The 18,781-nt window shown below is 34.8% G+C and overlaps 1 protein-coding gene across 1 annotated transcript; it reads left to right on the top strand.

Annotated features, from left to right (window-relative positions):
* The first annotated feature begins 264 nt into the window (after nucleotides 1–264).
* On the top strand, nucleotides 265–15,543 carry LOC105042939 (vacuolar protein sorting-associated protein 24 homolog 1). The gene is given in 7 exon segments (XM_010920312.4): nucleotides 265–503; nucleotides 642–718; nucleotides 4,222–4,279; nucleotides 4,282–4,323; nucleotides 6,311–6,432; nucleotides 15,027–15,218; nucleotides 15,306–15,543. Coding segments are annotated over 7 exon segments (684 nt in total). The 5' UTR covers nucleotides 265–391; the 3' UTR covers nucleotides 15,387–15,543.
* Nucleotides 15,544–18,781: the final 3,238 nt, after the last annotated feature.

Below are 18,781 nucleotides of genomic sequence, written 5' to 3'. Positions count from 1 at the left end.
TCGTGGAAAAGACGCTAACCGGCACTGCGAGTTTTGCAGGGAAACGCACCTGAGACATCGGAAACATCAGGCGTGAACCCGGATCCGATGCTAGGATATTAATATCCATATGTATTTTGTTTGGAGTTCGTCGGATGCGAAACTTTACATTCATATTTATTTTAAATAAATAAAATAAATAAATAAATAAATAAATTATATATATATATATATATATATATATATATAATATATATATATATATATATATATATATAGACACCCGCGAAGGGAAGGAATCGATGCCCGGTCCTAACTCTGTTCCCCGTCGTGGAAGGGATAGAGAGCGACAGAGGGATAAGAGTTTATTCGCCCCCCTCTTTTCTTGTTTCCAATTCCGAAGAAGTCTCCAATGGAGACCGTGAAGAATCTCTTGAAGCCGAAGCTCAATCCACAGCAGCAACTCAGGGAATGGCAGCGCCGCCTCCGCCAGGAGTGCCGCAACATGGAACGCCAGATCCGAGGCATGATCCCTCTCTCCTCCTCTTCTTGGATCTCTTCTTTGTGGTGCCTCGACACCGAGTTCTTTTTCGATGAATCCCACTTTTTCCCCCAATTTGTTGTTCGTTTGATGGATTTTGATGTTTGATGTGATCTTGTAGATGTGCAAAGGGAGGAGAAGAATGTTCAGAAGGCGATCAAGGAAGCGGCTAAGAGGAATGACATGGTTTCGGCTAAGGTCAGATCGCCCCTGATCTCATTTTCGAAATTTTCTAACTTTTTTCTGAACTAGATTTTATGAATTCGTTCTAAATTGGAACAATCGAGTGAGCTTAATTTGGTCGTTCTATTATTTGTAATAGGCTTTCTTTATGGTCTAATCGAGGAAATATTTGGAGGGGATGGGGTGAGATTTTTGGGTGAAGATTTTTTTTTCGAAAAGTATATTATTTAACGATTGTAAAATTGATCTTTATTGGGTTTGCCCTCTTATTGTGCTGCTTAATGTCCTGGGATTTTGGATCCAGTGCTGGGAGCTGTTATTATTGTTCGTTAGAAACTGTGAATCCTCTTACAATATTTTATGGTGATTTAGTCATTGCCAATCTCTTTTTTTTTATTTTATTCCATAAATACCTCGAGTTGATCTTGTTTAACTCAGACAAGGGATGCCATGAATAGCTATGTTTTGGGTTTGGTATTCTGCATTCTTGATATTGGTAGGGTGGTGCTATCAAGGTGCTGTTTAGGTCCAGTACGGTAGCACAAAGCAGCCAATCTTCGACTGAAAAACAGAAGAAAAAGAGAAAATGGAAAAGGCAAATGCGTCCAGTAGGAAGGTGTAAAAGTAATAGTTAGATAGGCATGCTAGCTATCCTAATCCTACTAGTTTTCAAGGATATGCTGACTGAAATAAAAGCTTAATTATGAAATCTTGATATGTTAGAATATTTTTCCCTTGTCCTTTCTTGAACTTTGTCCCGGTCCATCCTCCACCTTGGATCTTTCTTAACTCTACCAGAGTATCACTCCCTTCTACCATTTAGTTAGAGATGGAAAGCTCAAGTTCGCTAACCTGCATAGCAATAATTGGAGCATCTGGACATCATTCCAAAATTTGCTCTTTAGGAGAAAGTTGATTGCTAGGCATGCTTCTAGTGGCTGCAGTCTCCAAGTCTCAAGTTGATTTCCAGTTAAATTATATAGGCACTGGGTTTAATAAGCCATGAAACAAAAGATAATGACTTCACATCTTAAGGACTTTATGGACTATAGAGTATAGGCTCTATAGACTGTAGATGTGTGATAGTCATTGATGTTTTGGTCATACATTACTAGAGATCAAAATGACAGAGTAATTTTTGATCATTTTAGATAGATTGTTTAAAGGTTGTCTTCCCGCCCCTGTGATGCTGACAGAGTACTTTTTGGTCGTTTTAGATAGATTGTTTAAAGGTTGTCTTCCCAGCCCATGATGCTGACACTGGAAAGAATAGGAACATTGCAATCACTAGATAGACATATCCAAACCTGTATCGAATAACAAACCTACTATGACATTCCACTCCTTATCATGCCCAAATATCTTTTCTAATGGTCTAGGTCCCTCAGGCCTCAACCATTGCTCAAGCCTTGAGTCCTTGGACCTTTCCTATTGGATGCTTTAGCACCACCCTGAATTCATGGAAGTGAAATAGTCTTTGGTTGTTGCATCTTGCCAGTGACATGTCTTCCTACATCAGTGATATTTTGATCTGGCACCTTCTGATGGAAAGTTGTTGAGTTCATCTCCATTCATGGCAAAATTTGTTATGAGTTGATTGGTTTGAACTGATATGTATGTGAAGCATTGAAAAAAAGGATATGAAGCTTTTAAGAGTTTCCACTGGCTTTAGTAGTGGCAGACTCCAGAAGGGGGAGGAATTTTATGGAAACTTGAGTTGGTGATGGACTTGCATGGTTTTTGATGTAATGACTGTCTAAGGTGTGATTTCCTTATGATGATCAGTGTAAAGGAGGCTGGATAGAGGACTTTTCCATATCTTCTTTCTCTATATTTACACTATTAGGTTTGTAAAAGTAAGATCAAAGAAAGAGCCTAAGTATGATTCCATATCACTTGAATTTCATGGCAGTCCAGCCTTTCTGCTGTGTTTTGCAATTACCTAAATTAAGGGATATTTTTTGGTTGAAAGGAGTATGATTGAGGAAGAGGCAGAGGATGAGGGAGGTAAGGTGACAGTGCCAAAAGGTGTAAAATTTTTAGAATTTACTACTTTAAAGTTTAAATTCCAAGTGTATCATTTAAGGACAAAGTGGATGCTCTGCTTTGAACCAGTACTGTAAATACAAGGTTAGTTTAATACTGCCTTATGCCAGAGTTTCACATTGAATATATTCCTTACAATTTAGTCCACTCTTTGGGTAGAAAGCCTGGGAGTTTTATAACTGGTCTTACCTTATTTTAATGGCCAGATGTCTGCTTACTTTTGAAGTCTGAAACTATGATGGGATGCACTGGTTAATCCATGAGGATTCAAGTAATGATATGAAAGTTGTAGATGATCCAAGTGGAGTTCCCAGGTGAAGAAGATTAGCATGGTCAGTGAGATACGTCAAGGATTTTCTACCATTAACCTTCTACAGTTAATCCATGTGGATTCAAGTAACTGATATGAGTGTTGTAGATGATCCAAGTGGAGTTGCCAGGAGAAGAAAATAGGCATGGGTCAGTGAGATACCTCAAGGATCTTCTATCGTTAACCTTCCACAGTGCTAAATGCAAAAAGAAAAGAAAAAAAAGGAAAAGAAAAAGGGATGGTGCATCAAAAAAAGCATTGTAGGAAGATAACATAAAGAAATCCAGTATCAGATGAACAAAGAAAGTATCCCAAATGAACCTTTCTTGATGTCCCTTCAGTCTCAGCAAGTGATATTTATATATACCATCATAGTTTACTGCCTGAAAGTAAAAGCTACTGATGCTTAGAACTGATTTGCAGCAGACAAGCATGTGAAATTTAGAAGATCAACGCCAGATATGATTGCAGAGAAAAGTTGGAGTACAAGGGTGCTACTGTATTGAAGCTAGCTTCCTTTTATACCCAGAAAGAAAAGAAGAATAGAAGAAAAGAGGAAACGGTCTAGAAGGGAAGGGGAGGGGGGGGGGGGGGGTGTCGGTCTACTGTTACTAAAATGTTTCTGTAAAGTGTTTCATCTTTTCTTTTTCTCTCTCACTCTTACTTTGTTATAAGCTGTCATATATATTTCACCATGAAGAACAAACATATGTTATCTGTATGTTGTCATACTTAATCACTTAAATATAAGCTATAGCTTGCAGTTCTTTCCGATATCAAGTTCCAATATTGGTAGGTAGCCGATATTTTTATTGCTGAGGTGCATAATTTCAATTGACAATTGACAAAAGTTTCATTTATAGTATGAAACTCATAATGGAAAGAGGTTGTTAGCTTGAATATAGATTACCATGGGATATGGGTTTAACAACAATCATTCTCATTGAAACTAAATAACCATTTATTCTATTTATGCTGGTTGTGAACTAGTCCCCCCAACCCCCCCCACCCCAAGCAGATAAATTGCTTATAATTAAAGCAGTCTTGTTTTAACAAACAAATTGCTTACTGCCTTTCTAAATCTTAGTTGTACTAGCTATTTATTATTTGCTTTGTAAGTTGATATCTTCCCAAATAGCACTCAGTATTTTAATTAATACAGGCTCTTGCTAAGGAAATTGTGAGATCAAGGCGAGCAGTGAACCGTCTTTATGAAAATAAGCACAACTTAATTCAATCTCAATGCACCTTGGCGAAATTGTTGGTATGACAGTACTGTTCATTATTGATGCATTTTTTTTGGTAGTACATCTTATTTAATGAGTAGATAAATAAGCTATATGTGAATGTTAAATATATAATAGAGCAGCCTTATGTTCTGCTGTCATTCCCTCTTTTTGTAAGGTGAGCTTAATATGGGAACTTCTAATCAAACTCAGTGTGGATATTGGGTTCTGCTTCAGCTGGGATACTGGAATTGAGTATCAGATTTTTGTCTGAATGGATGAATTTTATTCAAGTTTTTGTCTACATTAAGTTATTTGAACATATGTGAAAAGGACATTCAAATATGAAATATATAAATTGGAAACCTAAGCTCGTCAATTGGAAGCTCAACTCAACTCAGCTAAGCCTGAAACCCAAACTAGTGGGGTTGGCTAGAACTTCCATTAGAAGATAAACCAATATCATCCATAACATAGTGTGAGCTCAAGTACCATTTACAAACTCTAAGAGGCATGGAAGAAATTCAAGACATTTTCATAATGAACTGTGGTTTGTACTTCTCAGCTTATCAGCCAAGTACTTTGAAATTTATGCCTCATGTATTTGGTAGTCAAATTTGGTTCCAATATTGAGAACTTGCTTATTGTTGCCTATTGTGTGTGAAGTCACCTTAAACTTGAAGATCTGACAAGTTTCTACTTATTTATCCTGTTCTTAATACATCCTTCTCTTATTACCTTCAGTCTGTTACATTTTTGAAACATAAATTTCGAGCATGAAAGAAACATTAGGTACCGCATACCTGTCTTAAAAAGTTGATTAAGCATAAAAAGTAAAAGACGATGCAACATCGTGGAAAATATAAAACAAGTCTAGTACATTTCGACGTTCTCAAAATTATAGCAGCCAGCAAAGTACTGCAAATAAGACTTAAGAATTTGCAAATGGCAAATTACTTTGTTTCTTATTGGATAATTCAAACATTTTCAAGATCCTTGTTAAGAAATATGGGTTAGTTGGTGGTCCATCATGGCTTACCTTACCCAATCAAAAACCGAAAAGATATTCAAGAGGTCACATGATGTAGAACTGCTCTTTTTTTTCTAGTGACAGTTAACTACATCTGAATAAGCGTTACTATTCTGTGGAACCATTTTCTACTTTTCATTGTTGTCTATTATATATCAATTGTGTGTTATTTTACTAATTTGAAAGAAACATGCTTTTTGAATTTAGTGTCTACATTTGGAGCAATGGTTCAGTTATGAAAATAAATATATTTATTTGTTGGCCAGATTGATATTAAATTTGAGTGAAAGGGATGGAGTCCAACCTTGGTAATTTGCTAAGGTCCACATATGTGGGGATACGCTACTCAAGGTTCCAAACAAAAACCTCTCCCTTGAGGAGAGGTGGTGTGACAATTGGGGCATTGCCCAGTTCATGGATGAAGTGGTTTTTGTATTTGTTTTATCATTTATTACTATTTAGAGGCCTTTTGTTTCGTTCTTATCAAGAGGACGGAGACTTTATCTTCAGATAGTTTTAGATGAATGTGTATATTCTATGTAGCACTGATGTTTAATGGTGTAGAAAAGGTTTTGCTATATTTATTCTTGATTGTCATTTCATACAAGTGTTTGTTTCTCATACTTTACATTGCAAGACTATGGTTGAAGCATTATGACCTGTTTTCTAATAGTATATGAGATTCAATTAAACATATATGGGTATATATGTTATAGCTTCAATATTCAATTCATAGCTTTAATGTCCAAAACAATGACATGTGACTACAGACTGTTTATGGTCTAAGGGAGCAGCTTATAATATTGTTATGCCATTACATCTTGACCTGGTATAAATGTTTTAGATATTGCCAAATCTTGCCATCTAAGATATTAGTCTACCCTTGCAAGATAATTATTGGTGAATTTTTCATGTATTTTACATTTTCAACTAGTTCATGTTTACCTTTTTTTAAAAAGAAAAAAAGCTGATGCTTATTCATGGTTTAATTTCAGCAACTGCTAGAACTGTAGGCCATCTGTCCAAGAGTGCTGAGGTTATGAAGCTTGTCAATAATCTTATGAAAGCTCCTGAAGTGGCTTCTACAATGCAAGAATTTAGCAAGGAGATGACCAAGGTATTTCATTTATGACAATTTGTTGTAGGTTTATCTTGCATTATTATTTGGTCTAGACTTGTCATCCTATTTTCTCAAGTTGAGAAAATAATCATTATTTGAAAAGGAAAAAAATGGTGAGTCTAATGGTTCATCTCAAACATATTAGACAGCCATACTCTATGAAATTTTTTCTTACAAATACTTATTTTGATTGTCATTTACTGTAATTTGCAAATGCCTTCGGATGCACTGTCCAGTTTGTTGGAATGTATCATGACTTATCATTCATAATTAAAATTATTCACTATCTCTTCCTTTAGGTAGCATTTGGTTATCCAAATGGGATCACTATGGTGATCTAAGATCACTAGCGATTGAATTTTGTGGTGATCTATTCACTAGTAATCTAAGATCACGACGTTTGGTAGGCTATGATCCAGTGATTAATGATCTATATAAGTAATATGTTTGGCATTCTATGGGAATCCAAGATCACCGATTATATATAATATCAAAACTACCCATAATATATTTCGTAAATTTTTTTATTAATCATATATAATATATTATAAATAAAATATTACTATATTTATTAATATAGTAATAATTAATATATTCTATAAAAATATATTTTCTAGTCCTATAAATTATTAATCCTAAAAATATATTAATTTTATTATAGAATTAATATTTTTATTTATACGTATAATATATTATTATTAATATGAATATTTAGTTTGATTAGAAAAATAAGGCAATAAGTACAATAAGATATTTTTATTCTAATTTAAATTCTCATTAATCATAATATAATATAATATATTATAATGTAATATATATCATAAGTTTAATATATAATATCAAATATAATATAATATGATATATACAATATTGATATAATATATAACAGTATATTGATATAGCATTTTTTTGGCTAAACTTAGGGTATCTTTTCCTTATATTTTAGCCTAAGATCATAGGGGGTGATCTTAGATTTCCGACCTCAAGGACGGGTATCCCATCACTGGGTTGGGAGGTGATTTGAGGAGTGGGAGTAATTTGAAATTACTGCCATATAGGATCACCCAATATCAAATTCCCCCTTATCGCATTTGGCAAAACTTTGTATTTTCTTGGATAAAGAATGGAAATATCGATCTTGTGAGCACTTTTCTATGTTGGTCCTTTGCTATTTGTGGATGATTGGTGAACCTTATGTGGAGAATTGGAGATGGTGATGTGTTAAGCTTAGCTTGAGTTAATTGACCTCCATTATCAAGCCAAAATTGCCCCTTACAGAAATCCGAACCAAATTACTAGCGATGTTTGACAAGACTAATTAGAGGCAAGTTAGTTTTGTCTATCCATACCTGAACCATTTAGCCAACCTGGGATAGCGATGAAAAGACGATAGAAGGGTGGAGAGGGATGAGGAAGCGAAGGGTACATGCTGGACCTAGACAATAGGCAACATGACCATAACATGGCTGAATGGTAATGTTGAGGTGGCATTAGGACTCAAAAAGATGGCAGTAGCGTGCAAGTTTATGGTGGAGAGAGAGAGATGAGTATTGATTTCAATGGTAGAATGACCTTGCAGGTTATAGCCTGTCATCCTGAACCTAATCAAAGCCAACCCACCAGCCAGTTAAGCTTTTGCCAGATCTATCCCAGCCATTGGCACAAATGGGTAGGTTAGGTTATTGCAGATGGGGTGCCTTGTTTGTTAAAGGTTCAAGACCAAATTGCAAACCTTAAAAGTTCTCATTTGTTTGTTGCAACATATGAAAAATTATTATCTGCCATTCGCAAAAGGGTTAATTGTGAAAAAAATATTATATTCCAAGAACAATGTCTTCACATGCTACAAATAGAATCTCTCGAAAATTTTACAAATGGAGTAGTATATCTGATCCCATGTTTTTTTTTTGTGCAAATTTGATGATATTAGCCAAAAAAATGTAAGCAGATGTTTGTTTTGCCTGTGGCTAGGATTTAATTCATCTCCCTGTAATCAACTTGACTTTGTGATTTGGTTGCATATGATTGAGTATGAAGCATGGGTCCAAACTAAACCTAGGTATTCATTTTGACAGCCAAAACCCTCCCATAGGCCTCTGTATTGCATGCACCAGGTGCAATTGGGCCACATCAAACCCACGGTGGATAACACGCCACGCTACCTCTTGGATGTCACCAATTCCCGAGTGCGTGCTATCCACCATGCATATGCTCCGCGATTTGCCCTGGTTCACTTGCACCTGGTGCATGCAATAATTTATCCTCCTATAGGACATGCCTTAAGAAAAATATCGCATGTTAGTGCTTTTACATTTAGCATAGAGCCACTAATCTAGCGATCCAATGTGATTGATTTAGTAGTCTGTAGGTATTCCGAGGTGGTGTGATCCTAAAAGGTTGTAGTTTGCTAGCATATAATACAAGATATAGCTAATTCAATAGGGGATCAGAATAGCTGATTCCAAGCATTCATTTTCCAGTATGTTTAACCTGTCAAGCCAAATCTTCTATATGATATTGTGATCTATTAACATGACTAGTTTTTAAAAAATATAGCTAATTCAACATTTTAGTATATTTTAAAATCCTGTTCTGAATATTTGAGTGCTTCATCAAATATGGTTTTCTTTCTGTCTGTGTACCAGAGAAACTTTTTGGATGACTATACTTATGACTCAGAAATGAATAAAGTTTAGATGAATTAAATTATTACACTAAATTCATTATTGCATGATTGATCACAAATTTGTTTCATATGTTATTCCCTTTGCATATTTTATTCCTTATTGTCAAGTGTCAAGGATTTATTTTTCTAAAAAATAATCTCCACATCAGTAATGTAAATGTTGTGATATAATCAACATTGCAATTTGTATGACTATTATTGTTTGTTTTTTGTTTTTGTTGTTACTTGGTTTTTGCTAACACAATTATCATTTTAATATGAAAACCTATATTGGATAAGTGTCACTAATTTATGTGGCTTCATTCATGTAATAATCAAGAACCAAAGTATTGTGTATGCTGCACTCGTGCTAATACAGGCTAGCATGGTATCATTTACCATGTTGGGCTATGCCAAGCATTCCGGCAAACATTACAGAAAAATACATCATACTAATGTTACATAGCTTGAAATATCTTGTTCTAAGTTAACCGTAAATAAAAAGACTTTTAAATGGAAAACTTGCACAAAAAGAAAAGCCTCGATCTAACTAGGTTAATTTACCATATTAATGGCATTAATGATGCTATGCTGTTGATGATAACATTTCCCAATGATATTTAATGCAATTGTTGAAGATATAGCCTACAAATTCCAGGAATTATTTTAATGCAATAAAAAAAAAAAAAAACTCAAGATATATCAATAAATTTAGGAGACAAAAGTAACATCTGAGCCAATAAAAAACTAATTGACTGAAAGTAATTCCTTTGTATCAACATGCAACTAGACCATGTGTGAATTCATATCGGCTTGTCTTTTTCCATGCAATATCTTCAGTGTGAACCAGTAGGCTTTGATTGGATATCAGGTAAATATGGTTAATGACAAACTTACTAAAAGTCACTATTTTATGTAGCAGGTGATGATGCATTATCATACACAGATGCTAGTAGGTGTTGATATGGGTTGATACCCATATGAACCTTCTATGGTCAACATATGGAGTATGATATGCATTATAAAACAATAGCATGGTCTTACGCAGCCCATATGTATCTAGGAGACCAGGGACCATGCTATAAGCAAATATGTTTTCCATCATTTTAACTATTTGATGTTACTCTTTGGTATTAGGAATTCTATATGTCTCTATATGTGTCACTACATTCAGTTTAGACTTGTAAACAAGCTGTGTTTGCAGCCATGAGGATGTTGTTTTGCTTGCCACATTCTAAGCCATTTGTAGCTGTCCATGTTACGTTTCTTTGGCCTAGTTGATCAGATTCTGTCATTATTTTGATTTACCTACTAATTTTTAAGTTGTATTGGGTTCATCTATCTTACCAAATAGAAGTTAGAGAATTATCGTTGAAGGACAAATGCAAATTCTGAAGTCTTATATGTGGTTAATCAGCATACTTCACAGTTCTTAAGATGTGATTAAATATGACCTCCCAATATGGGAGGATTATACAGGTTTATAGGCATGGACCACTGAGAAAAGATGATTCATGCAGAGAGACATGAACTCTTGTTGCATTTTCAAAATGATTCATGCCTTTATGACTAAGAAATATGCACGACTTCAGTACTTGCAGTATTATGTATTTCAGCTTGCTTGATGACTGAGGGGATACAAGCACATAAGATGAATGTTGTAGAAAATTAGGAAAAGGGGAAAAGATCAGGAATTGGTACAAGTATGGCAATAAGTGTCGATATGGGTTGATACCCATGAGCACCTTTTATTGTCAGCATGTGGAATATGATATGCATTATAAAAACAATTGCATAGTCGTAAGCAGCACTTTAATCCTTGAAAGTTGAAAGTAGCAAATATGTTCACTTTTAAATATATTTTGTTGATGCAATTTTAAATTTTCTAGTGATAGTCTTTTTGTGTATAGATTTCATCACAATTTATGGATATGCTCTTTGAAGCATATAGATTCATGAACTGGTAAAATATTCATTTTCTCTATTTGTCCAACACTTTAACTTAGTTTATAATGTGTAAGAATGTCTTGAGTTCCAATATCAAATCCCATGCTGGTAAGGTGCTAGGTTGTTGTACAGGCACATGGTATGTTGGAGATGCCAATCCAATACTTGTGCACTAAAAGTGATTTTTTCCCCCTCATTTATGGGTTCTCCTATTATCTAAGGTTTTTTTTTTTTAAAGGTTTTAATGGTTTTTTGGGTTCTAGGCTCCAAACAGCTGAAAATGGCATGCACGTCTACAGCAAAACATCTTGTCATTTTCCTTCTGAAAATAATTTTTATCTGGTTATTTTCCATTCAAGAGTTAATATAATTTAGAAAAAGAATATTCTTCCAAAAGAAATATTTGCATGGTATCAAGTTTATGTTGGTACCTTATCAATGCAGAATTCTTCCCTATTGAAACATTTTAAGCCAGAATAATGCCTATACACATGTCAATACTCTATTAATCCCTTGTGCATATTCCCTATGATATGGTATAGTGCACTAGTTACGATCTAGTACATTCCACCTTGCCCTGCAACATATCAAAAAATTATGTTGGAAGAAGAAAATTTGGCATGATTTACCCCTATTTTTTCTAATTTTAGCCATTCTTTGTGGCAGCAGAAAAGGGGAAGGTAGAATGGTTATCTTCCTAAAAGCAATTCTAGGCTGCTTCTATGCTAATTCATATTTTGGGTGGTCAGATATAGAGAAATAGGAAGCACACTTTATTTCCCCTCTTGCTCATCTTTCTCCCCTTCAAAACACATGCACAGAGAGAGGTGAAGTGGGTGTTTTGTTTGTGTGTGTGTGTGTGTGTTTGTTGGGGAGCGGCGGTGGTGATATCCAGCACCGCTTTTCACTTTTTACCAATGAGTATTGGGCAAAGTTTGTAGATGCCGGTCTATACCACTCCATACCTGTCAACACCAACTGGTATAAACCAAATCAGCCCAATTCATCCAATAACCATGTATCTATATGATTTAATACTGGTTCCTCACCAGTTTGATATATTAGCCCAATACCCAGTACATCCAGCACTTGAATTGTTGATTTGTGATGCTTCTTCCTAATTGATCTTCATGAAGTATGCTGCAGTTTGTTCTATGACCCATATCTGATCTTCCTTTAGTGTCCATTTGCATTCATAATTTTCACATTTTTCCATAATATCATTTTTATAGATATCATACCATTAATCTCAAGACCCAATGACCCTTTTGCATATGACATGAGAAGAATGGGTTTCTCTATGCAAAAATTATCAAGCAAAATGTGTTATAGATAAGCAGATCTATAATGTTCTTTCAGCATGAATTAAGTCAGACTTACCTTGATAAATTGTTTCCCTAATATGTTGCATTTCTTTTAAAGAGTTACTAGCCTGTTGCGAAACATTTATTTTATTTATTTTTGGTGTGTGTGGTTTCAATATTTACTATATCTATGAACTTATGCTAATTCTATTAGAGATTATCGCTAGAAGGATCTTATCATTTCTTTTGAGATTCAACGGTGTGAATTCTAACTTAGCCTTCTCACACACGTATCTAGGAGACCAGAGACCATGCTAAAGCAAATCTGGTTTCCAGCAGTTTAGCTATTTTTGATGTTACTTTTGGTATTACGAATTCGATATGTCTCTATATGTGTCACTACATTCAGTTTAGACTTGTAAACTAGCTCTGGTCACATCCATGAGGACATTCTTTTGCCTTCCACATTCTAAACCATTTGTAGCTGACTGTGTTACATTTCTTTAGCCTAGTTGTTCAGATTCTCTCATTATTTTGATCTACCTACTATTTTTAACTGGTATTGGCTTCATCCATCTTACCAAATAAAAGTTAAGAATTATCATTCAAGGACAAATGCTAATTCTGAAGACTGATATGTGGTTGATCAGCGTACTTTGTAGTTCCTTAAGATGTGATTAAATATGTCCTCCCAATATGGGAGGATTATACAGGTTTATAAGCTTGGAGCACTGAAGAAAGATGATTCACGCAGAGAGACATGAACTTTTGTTGCATTTTCTAAATGATTCATGCCTTTGGACTAAGAAAATATGCATGACTTCAGTACTTGCAGCATTATGTATTTCAGCTTGCTGGGTGACTGAGGGGATACAAGCACATAAGATGAATGTTGTAGAAAAGAAAATATTTAGGTCATGTTGCGGTAAAATTAGGAAAAATGGAAAAGATGAGGAATCGGTATATTAAATGATTTGTAGTTGCATCAATTTTACTGGAGATATGAATCCTGCTCCTTCATGCATTCTTTTATTCTTACCAGTTTTATGGTTATCAAAATTTTGTCATCCGTCTTGAATATATATCACTTTTGCCTCTACAATTATTGAATGATGATGATTCAAGATACTATGTAACAAATCCCCGTCCTTGACTGCATCTGCAATGAAGTAGTCTATATTGGGGATGAAGGCCCATGAACTAGAAAGCACAGATACGATATGAGACATGGATACGGCACGATACGGATATGGAGATATGACAAATTTTTAAAAATATAGGATACGATACGGCGGGGATACGGTATATTAAAAAATATAAAATTAATATAATATTAATATAGAAGCATAAATATTCAAGATAAATTTAACATATAAACATAAATCATAAGTTCATAGCTAAGGCACCATGTTTGAAAAGTAAGCATCATTGATGCATAGTCATTACAAACAAAAATGCCAGCCATTTTAATGGCAAAATTCAGTACCCATTTTAAGCATCATTAAGCCATATCCCAACCGTTTTAATGTTTCATTAATGGCAAAATTCATATCCCAACCGTATCCAATGCCGGAAAAATTAGAAAATAGAGGAAAAACAGCCGGACATGTGGTGGGTATGTATCACACCGTGTCCCCGGTGTTTCTGTATCGGTCTCCGACATGGGTACGGCAGCCCTTTTGCCATATCTATGCTTCCCAGCCCATGAACCTAGGCGGCAACCATCCTGTGATTAAAATTTTAATTGCATCTTGGAAATTAACAACAGCAAATGCTGTAGTTGTGCATTGGTGTAGAATTCCTTAAAATTATTTTGGTTCGCTTAGTGGACTGCATGATTGTCATGCGTGCAGTTACTTATTTTAGTTCATTATATATTTCCTGTATCTCTGTATTTTATACTAATACCATTCCTAAAGTAGGCCTTTTGCAATAGGTGCTTGTAATAATTTTCATTCTGTGTGCTTGGTTCAAGGTTAAAACTCAGATTTGGTTTTTGTTTCAGTAAGAGGGGTTTTGGTTGTGACAATTCTAGTTTTTGTCTTCTTGGGCAAAAATAATTAAACAATCTAAAAGAATGACAAGAAATTAAAAATTTAAAGAAAATCAAAACTAGACAAGAAATGAATTAGATTACAAAAGTATACTGTATCATTTGGTACCTATGGATATAGCGGTTAAATTTTGTGCCTAAACATTAAAAAGTTTTTTTTGGGGAAAAGACTTGTTCAGAATATGATAGTAGTTATATTTCATTTTATTTTTGATGACAACTTAAAATATAATGATCCATATACTATTAGATTTCATCTTTTTGGTACCCAAACCTATGTTGAAAATTCACTTTCTTCTATTTTTTCTTGAATCCCACATTAATTCGTGATGCCTGATTTTGATTTTATAAAATTTCCTGAAGGCAAACAAATAAATAATTAGAATGCAATTCATACTAATTGCTCCAAATGTCTAAATATTTGATCCCCATTGGCAATTTTGATTGAACCACCAAAACTGACTTAGTTTCGATCGAAAATTGAAGTTTCTGCTTTTAGCTGAAACTTACAACCCATGGTCTATTTGAAGGGATTACTATAATACAACTTTTTTTCTATTTCTTGAAGAGGGTAATCTTCTTATATATCACTCAGCATTTTTTTTTATTTTAATTCTTTCAGGCTGGGGTGATTGAAGAAATGGTGAATGATGCTGTTGATTCAGCGTTGGATTCAGAGGATATAGAGGAGGAGACAGAAGAGGAAGTTGACAAAGTGCTTGCTGCAATAGCAGGTGAGATGGCCTCACAGCTCCCAGATGCTGTTAGGAAGGAGAGAATAAAGCAACCTTCAGCAAGTGAGCCTGTTGAACAGGTACGCGTTATCAATGATTGCAAGGTCCTTTAATCTCAATTTTTCCACGTTGACAGTAGATGTAAACGAAGTTGTATATGTTTGCAGAAAGAAGCTGTTGCAGAGGGTATTGATGATGAAGGAGAATTAGAAGAGATGAGAGCACGACTCGCCAGAGTGAGATCTTGATCATCTCTTTGAATCAGAAATAATCTGTTTATATGTGATAATGTATGCTGTAGGCATGGTCCTTCAAGAAGATTTGAATGCTTGGAGGATGGACCATATTTACACCTCCGGTACCTGTTTGTCATATATTTCTCACATAGAGGCCATTCTTATTCTCTGAGCAATGTCTACTGGGATGGTGGGAAATGAACCACGTATGTCCAATGCTGCTTGTAAAATTGTCAACCTCATGAACGTTTGAGCAGTGTCAAAACTAACGTCTTTCAGCATTAAGCAGGATTAGAAAATTAGGCATAATTCAAATGGAAAAATCGAACGATTCATTTTAGATTATCTATTACACCCCGAATGAAGGCACACTTTCGTATTAGTCTGTGCATACATTTTAGTAGTAGATGCGTGGACTGAAGGGGATGTGCCGCTAGACTTTTAGATTGCAGGGGAATACGACAAATCACTCGATCATTTCATTTGCCAATAAAATATGTTGAAAGCTATAGGGAACAAGTTCGTCCAAAAGCAAAATAGGTGTGCAGCCTTCTGTGGAGTTATCATTGTGCTGGCTTCTTTGTTCAGGACCATCTGTTGTTTCGCTCTATAAAAATACGTCCAGATGTTGCTATTACGAAACAGTCGCTGCCTTGCAGTATTTTTGAAGGCGAGTTTTCGATCTCCAATCAGTCTAAGGCAGTCTAACAATAAGTCCAAAAAACAACAACAACAACAACAAGAATAATAATAAACGAAGACGGCCCTTTTCCATGAATTTGGTAATCAGTGGGTTCTTTTTCTTTTTTGTGGGGGGCGCAAAATCCATTTGTGGAAAAATAAATCTTTGTTTTTAGAAGAAACAAAGAATGGATTTTCAGGCAAAGTTTGCGTGACAAAAGTTAATATAATATTTTCTTCTCTATGTATGATGGATGTTTTTTTTTTTTGGGTAGTAAATGAAACCTTTATTCACATAGCATACTGTTTACAATACACTTTACAAGTCTGAAAACAAGAAACATAACATCAGGTTCTGATGTCACATACATACCCAAAAGCTGTACCGATGTGCTTAGCAACCACAAGGAAACACATACAATTTGTAATATGTATAAGACAAGAACACCCAAAATAATGATTGATTTGTTATCCAAGAAGAAGAAGCAAATATGTTTTGAAGATTTGACTTTTATATTGTATACTGGACTTCTGTGGATGGTGGTTGTGAACAGAGGATAAAATGGGTGTGCCAAGGACTGTGCCAACAGAAGATAACCACCATGAATAAAGGCCTGTGCCATGATTGATGATGATGTGTTACTCTTGCCTGTAGTGCAATGATACAGATATAATATGTAATATAGCAAACCTGATCCCATGCTGAAAGGTTGTTATCCAAGACAAGCTCCCAGAATAAGCATGGAGACCCTGCAAACAGATGAAGCAGCGAAGCAATCCTCCCAATAAAGAACCATTAGATGCTTGAAATGTTTGACCCAAAGACAGATGCTAAAGAGTTGCAAAATATCACTATGTGCTGATCCCTGCATCCATGAACAAGATAACTGTATGCTGGCAGTAGAAGGTACAATATAAGCATTCCTTACTATGTTTCATAACCAAGTGAAGATAACAGAGTATTGTAAAGACTGTAATCTGTACTGAATTGCTGTCCATAAACATTTTTCATGCGAAGGAAGACAGAAGCGCATCACTAAAAGAACTATATTCATATTAACCTTGCAAAGAAAAAGAAAAAACAAGTTAGTAAAATAACCTTTTTTCTCTTTTTTTTTCCTCTTTTTTTTCTTTTTTTCCTTTCTTTTTCTTTTTGCTTTTTTCCTTCTTCTTTTTCATTTTTTGTTCTTGTTTCTTTTGTTTTTGTAGTGATATGATATATTTGCCCAATATCTGAAACTTATGAGAAAGTATACGTCCACTTAGATCCATGACAACCAATGGTGGTATGTGCTCTATCTGAAACAAAAAGTGATAGGCACTAAACTCAGTATAGTATGCCTCCAACCAACAGCAGAAAAAAGAAATAGTTTCTCCATACAGTGAAGCACAAGGAATGGACCGATTCAAAGGGCGTCCATATTTTTGATACCCCCATTTGATACCTGGCAGTGTTGAACCTCCTCCTGGTGCATGTGGTAGTGAACAATCCAGCTGGCCGGCTAAAAGTTGATGTTGTGTCAAATTTTTTGTGACAGCTATATTTGATGAATGAAAGCGCGGCAACATATGCTCCACATTTTGAAGACCAATTATAATGAAGCACAATGATGAGCAGATATGATGATATTAGACAAATATTCTCTTGCTTCAATATGTTGACCAATAAGCACTTCATTTTTTTTATTTTGCAGACACTCAATATTTTTCCTTTTATGCATTCTCTTGTTTTTAACCCTCAGATTTTTAACTCGCATATCGAACTGATGGTACCAAATCATTCCAATTCCTCTCTGAATATTGATGATCTGCCTAATGAGATCAGTGTGATTTTAGTTGCAGAAATTACCGTATGTTGATGATCTGAGGATGAAACCCTTTGTAGTTTTTACACACTGCCCTATATAACTTCCCAAAGCTTTGTTTATGTTCCTGCAAAAATAGGATGTTAGTACCAAAAATGTATATAAACTGAGCTTAACATCAATGTTGATCAAAATGAATATCTTGATGTTTTCTAAAATAGCCAATGTTTGTACAAATGTATCCATGGCTTCCATCTTCTCCAAAATTTCATCCCCTCCATTGAAACAGGACACCATAATTATCTACATGTAGAAGATATAAACAATGTGAGTCAACATCTGTAATTTTATTCCATTGAAAATCTCCAGATCTGGCCTTATTAGTCAAATAATCTGCTACTTAATTTCCCTCCCTATAGATATGGGCCACTTTAAACTCTTCCGATTGAGTCCTTCAAGTGAAAATATCCTATAGAAAAGGCAATTGTTTAGGCTATTGATTTTAAAGACTTCAATCCAATAAATAATAGTAAATGAATCACTTCTAATAAAATATTAGTGAAAATTTAGTAACAGCAATATACACGCTAACCAAGCAGCTATCATTCAGCAAAGGATCCGAAACATTAAATAAATTTTTTCCACCAGCTTGCAAGAAGTTTGCTGCATGGTCTCTGAGATCATAAGCTATAGAAGCCTGATTTGATACAAAAGAGCCATCAAAATTTATTTTAATAAACTCTAGGGAGGAGGTAGCTAAGAGATTGATAGAGATCTACTGTATTAGCAGTGATAGATTGAATACTATCACAATGCCTAAATAGGTGTGAAACATAACTGTTGATGTAAATCATTGCTCTATGTAAGACTTGCACAGGTGAAGAATGAGTATGGCCAAATATGCGCTCGTTTCTCACTTCC

Source organism: Elaeis guineensis, chromosome 4 (genome assembly GCF_000442705.2).
Source record: "Elaeis guineensis isolate ETL-2024a chromosome 4, EG11, whole genome shotgun sequence".
In the NCBI taxonomy this organism is placed as follows: Eukaryota; Viridiplantae; Streptophyta; class Magnoliopsida; order Arecales; family Arecaceae; genus Elaeis; species Elaeis guineensis.
Note: the sequence above shows the minus strand (reverse complement) of the source record. Positions and strands in the feature narration are given on the sequence as shown.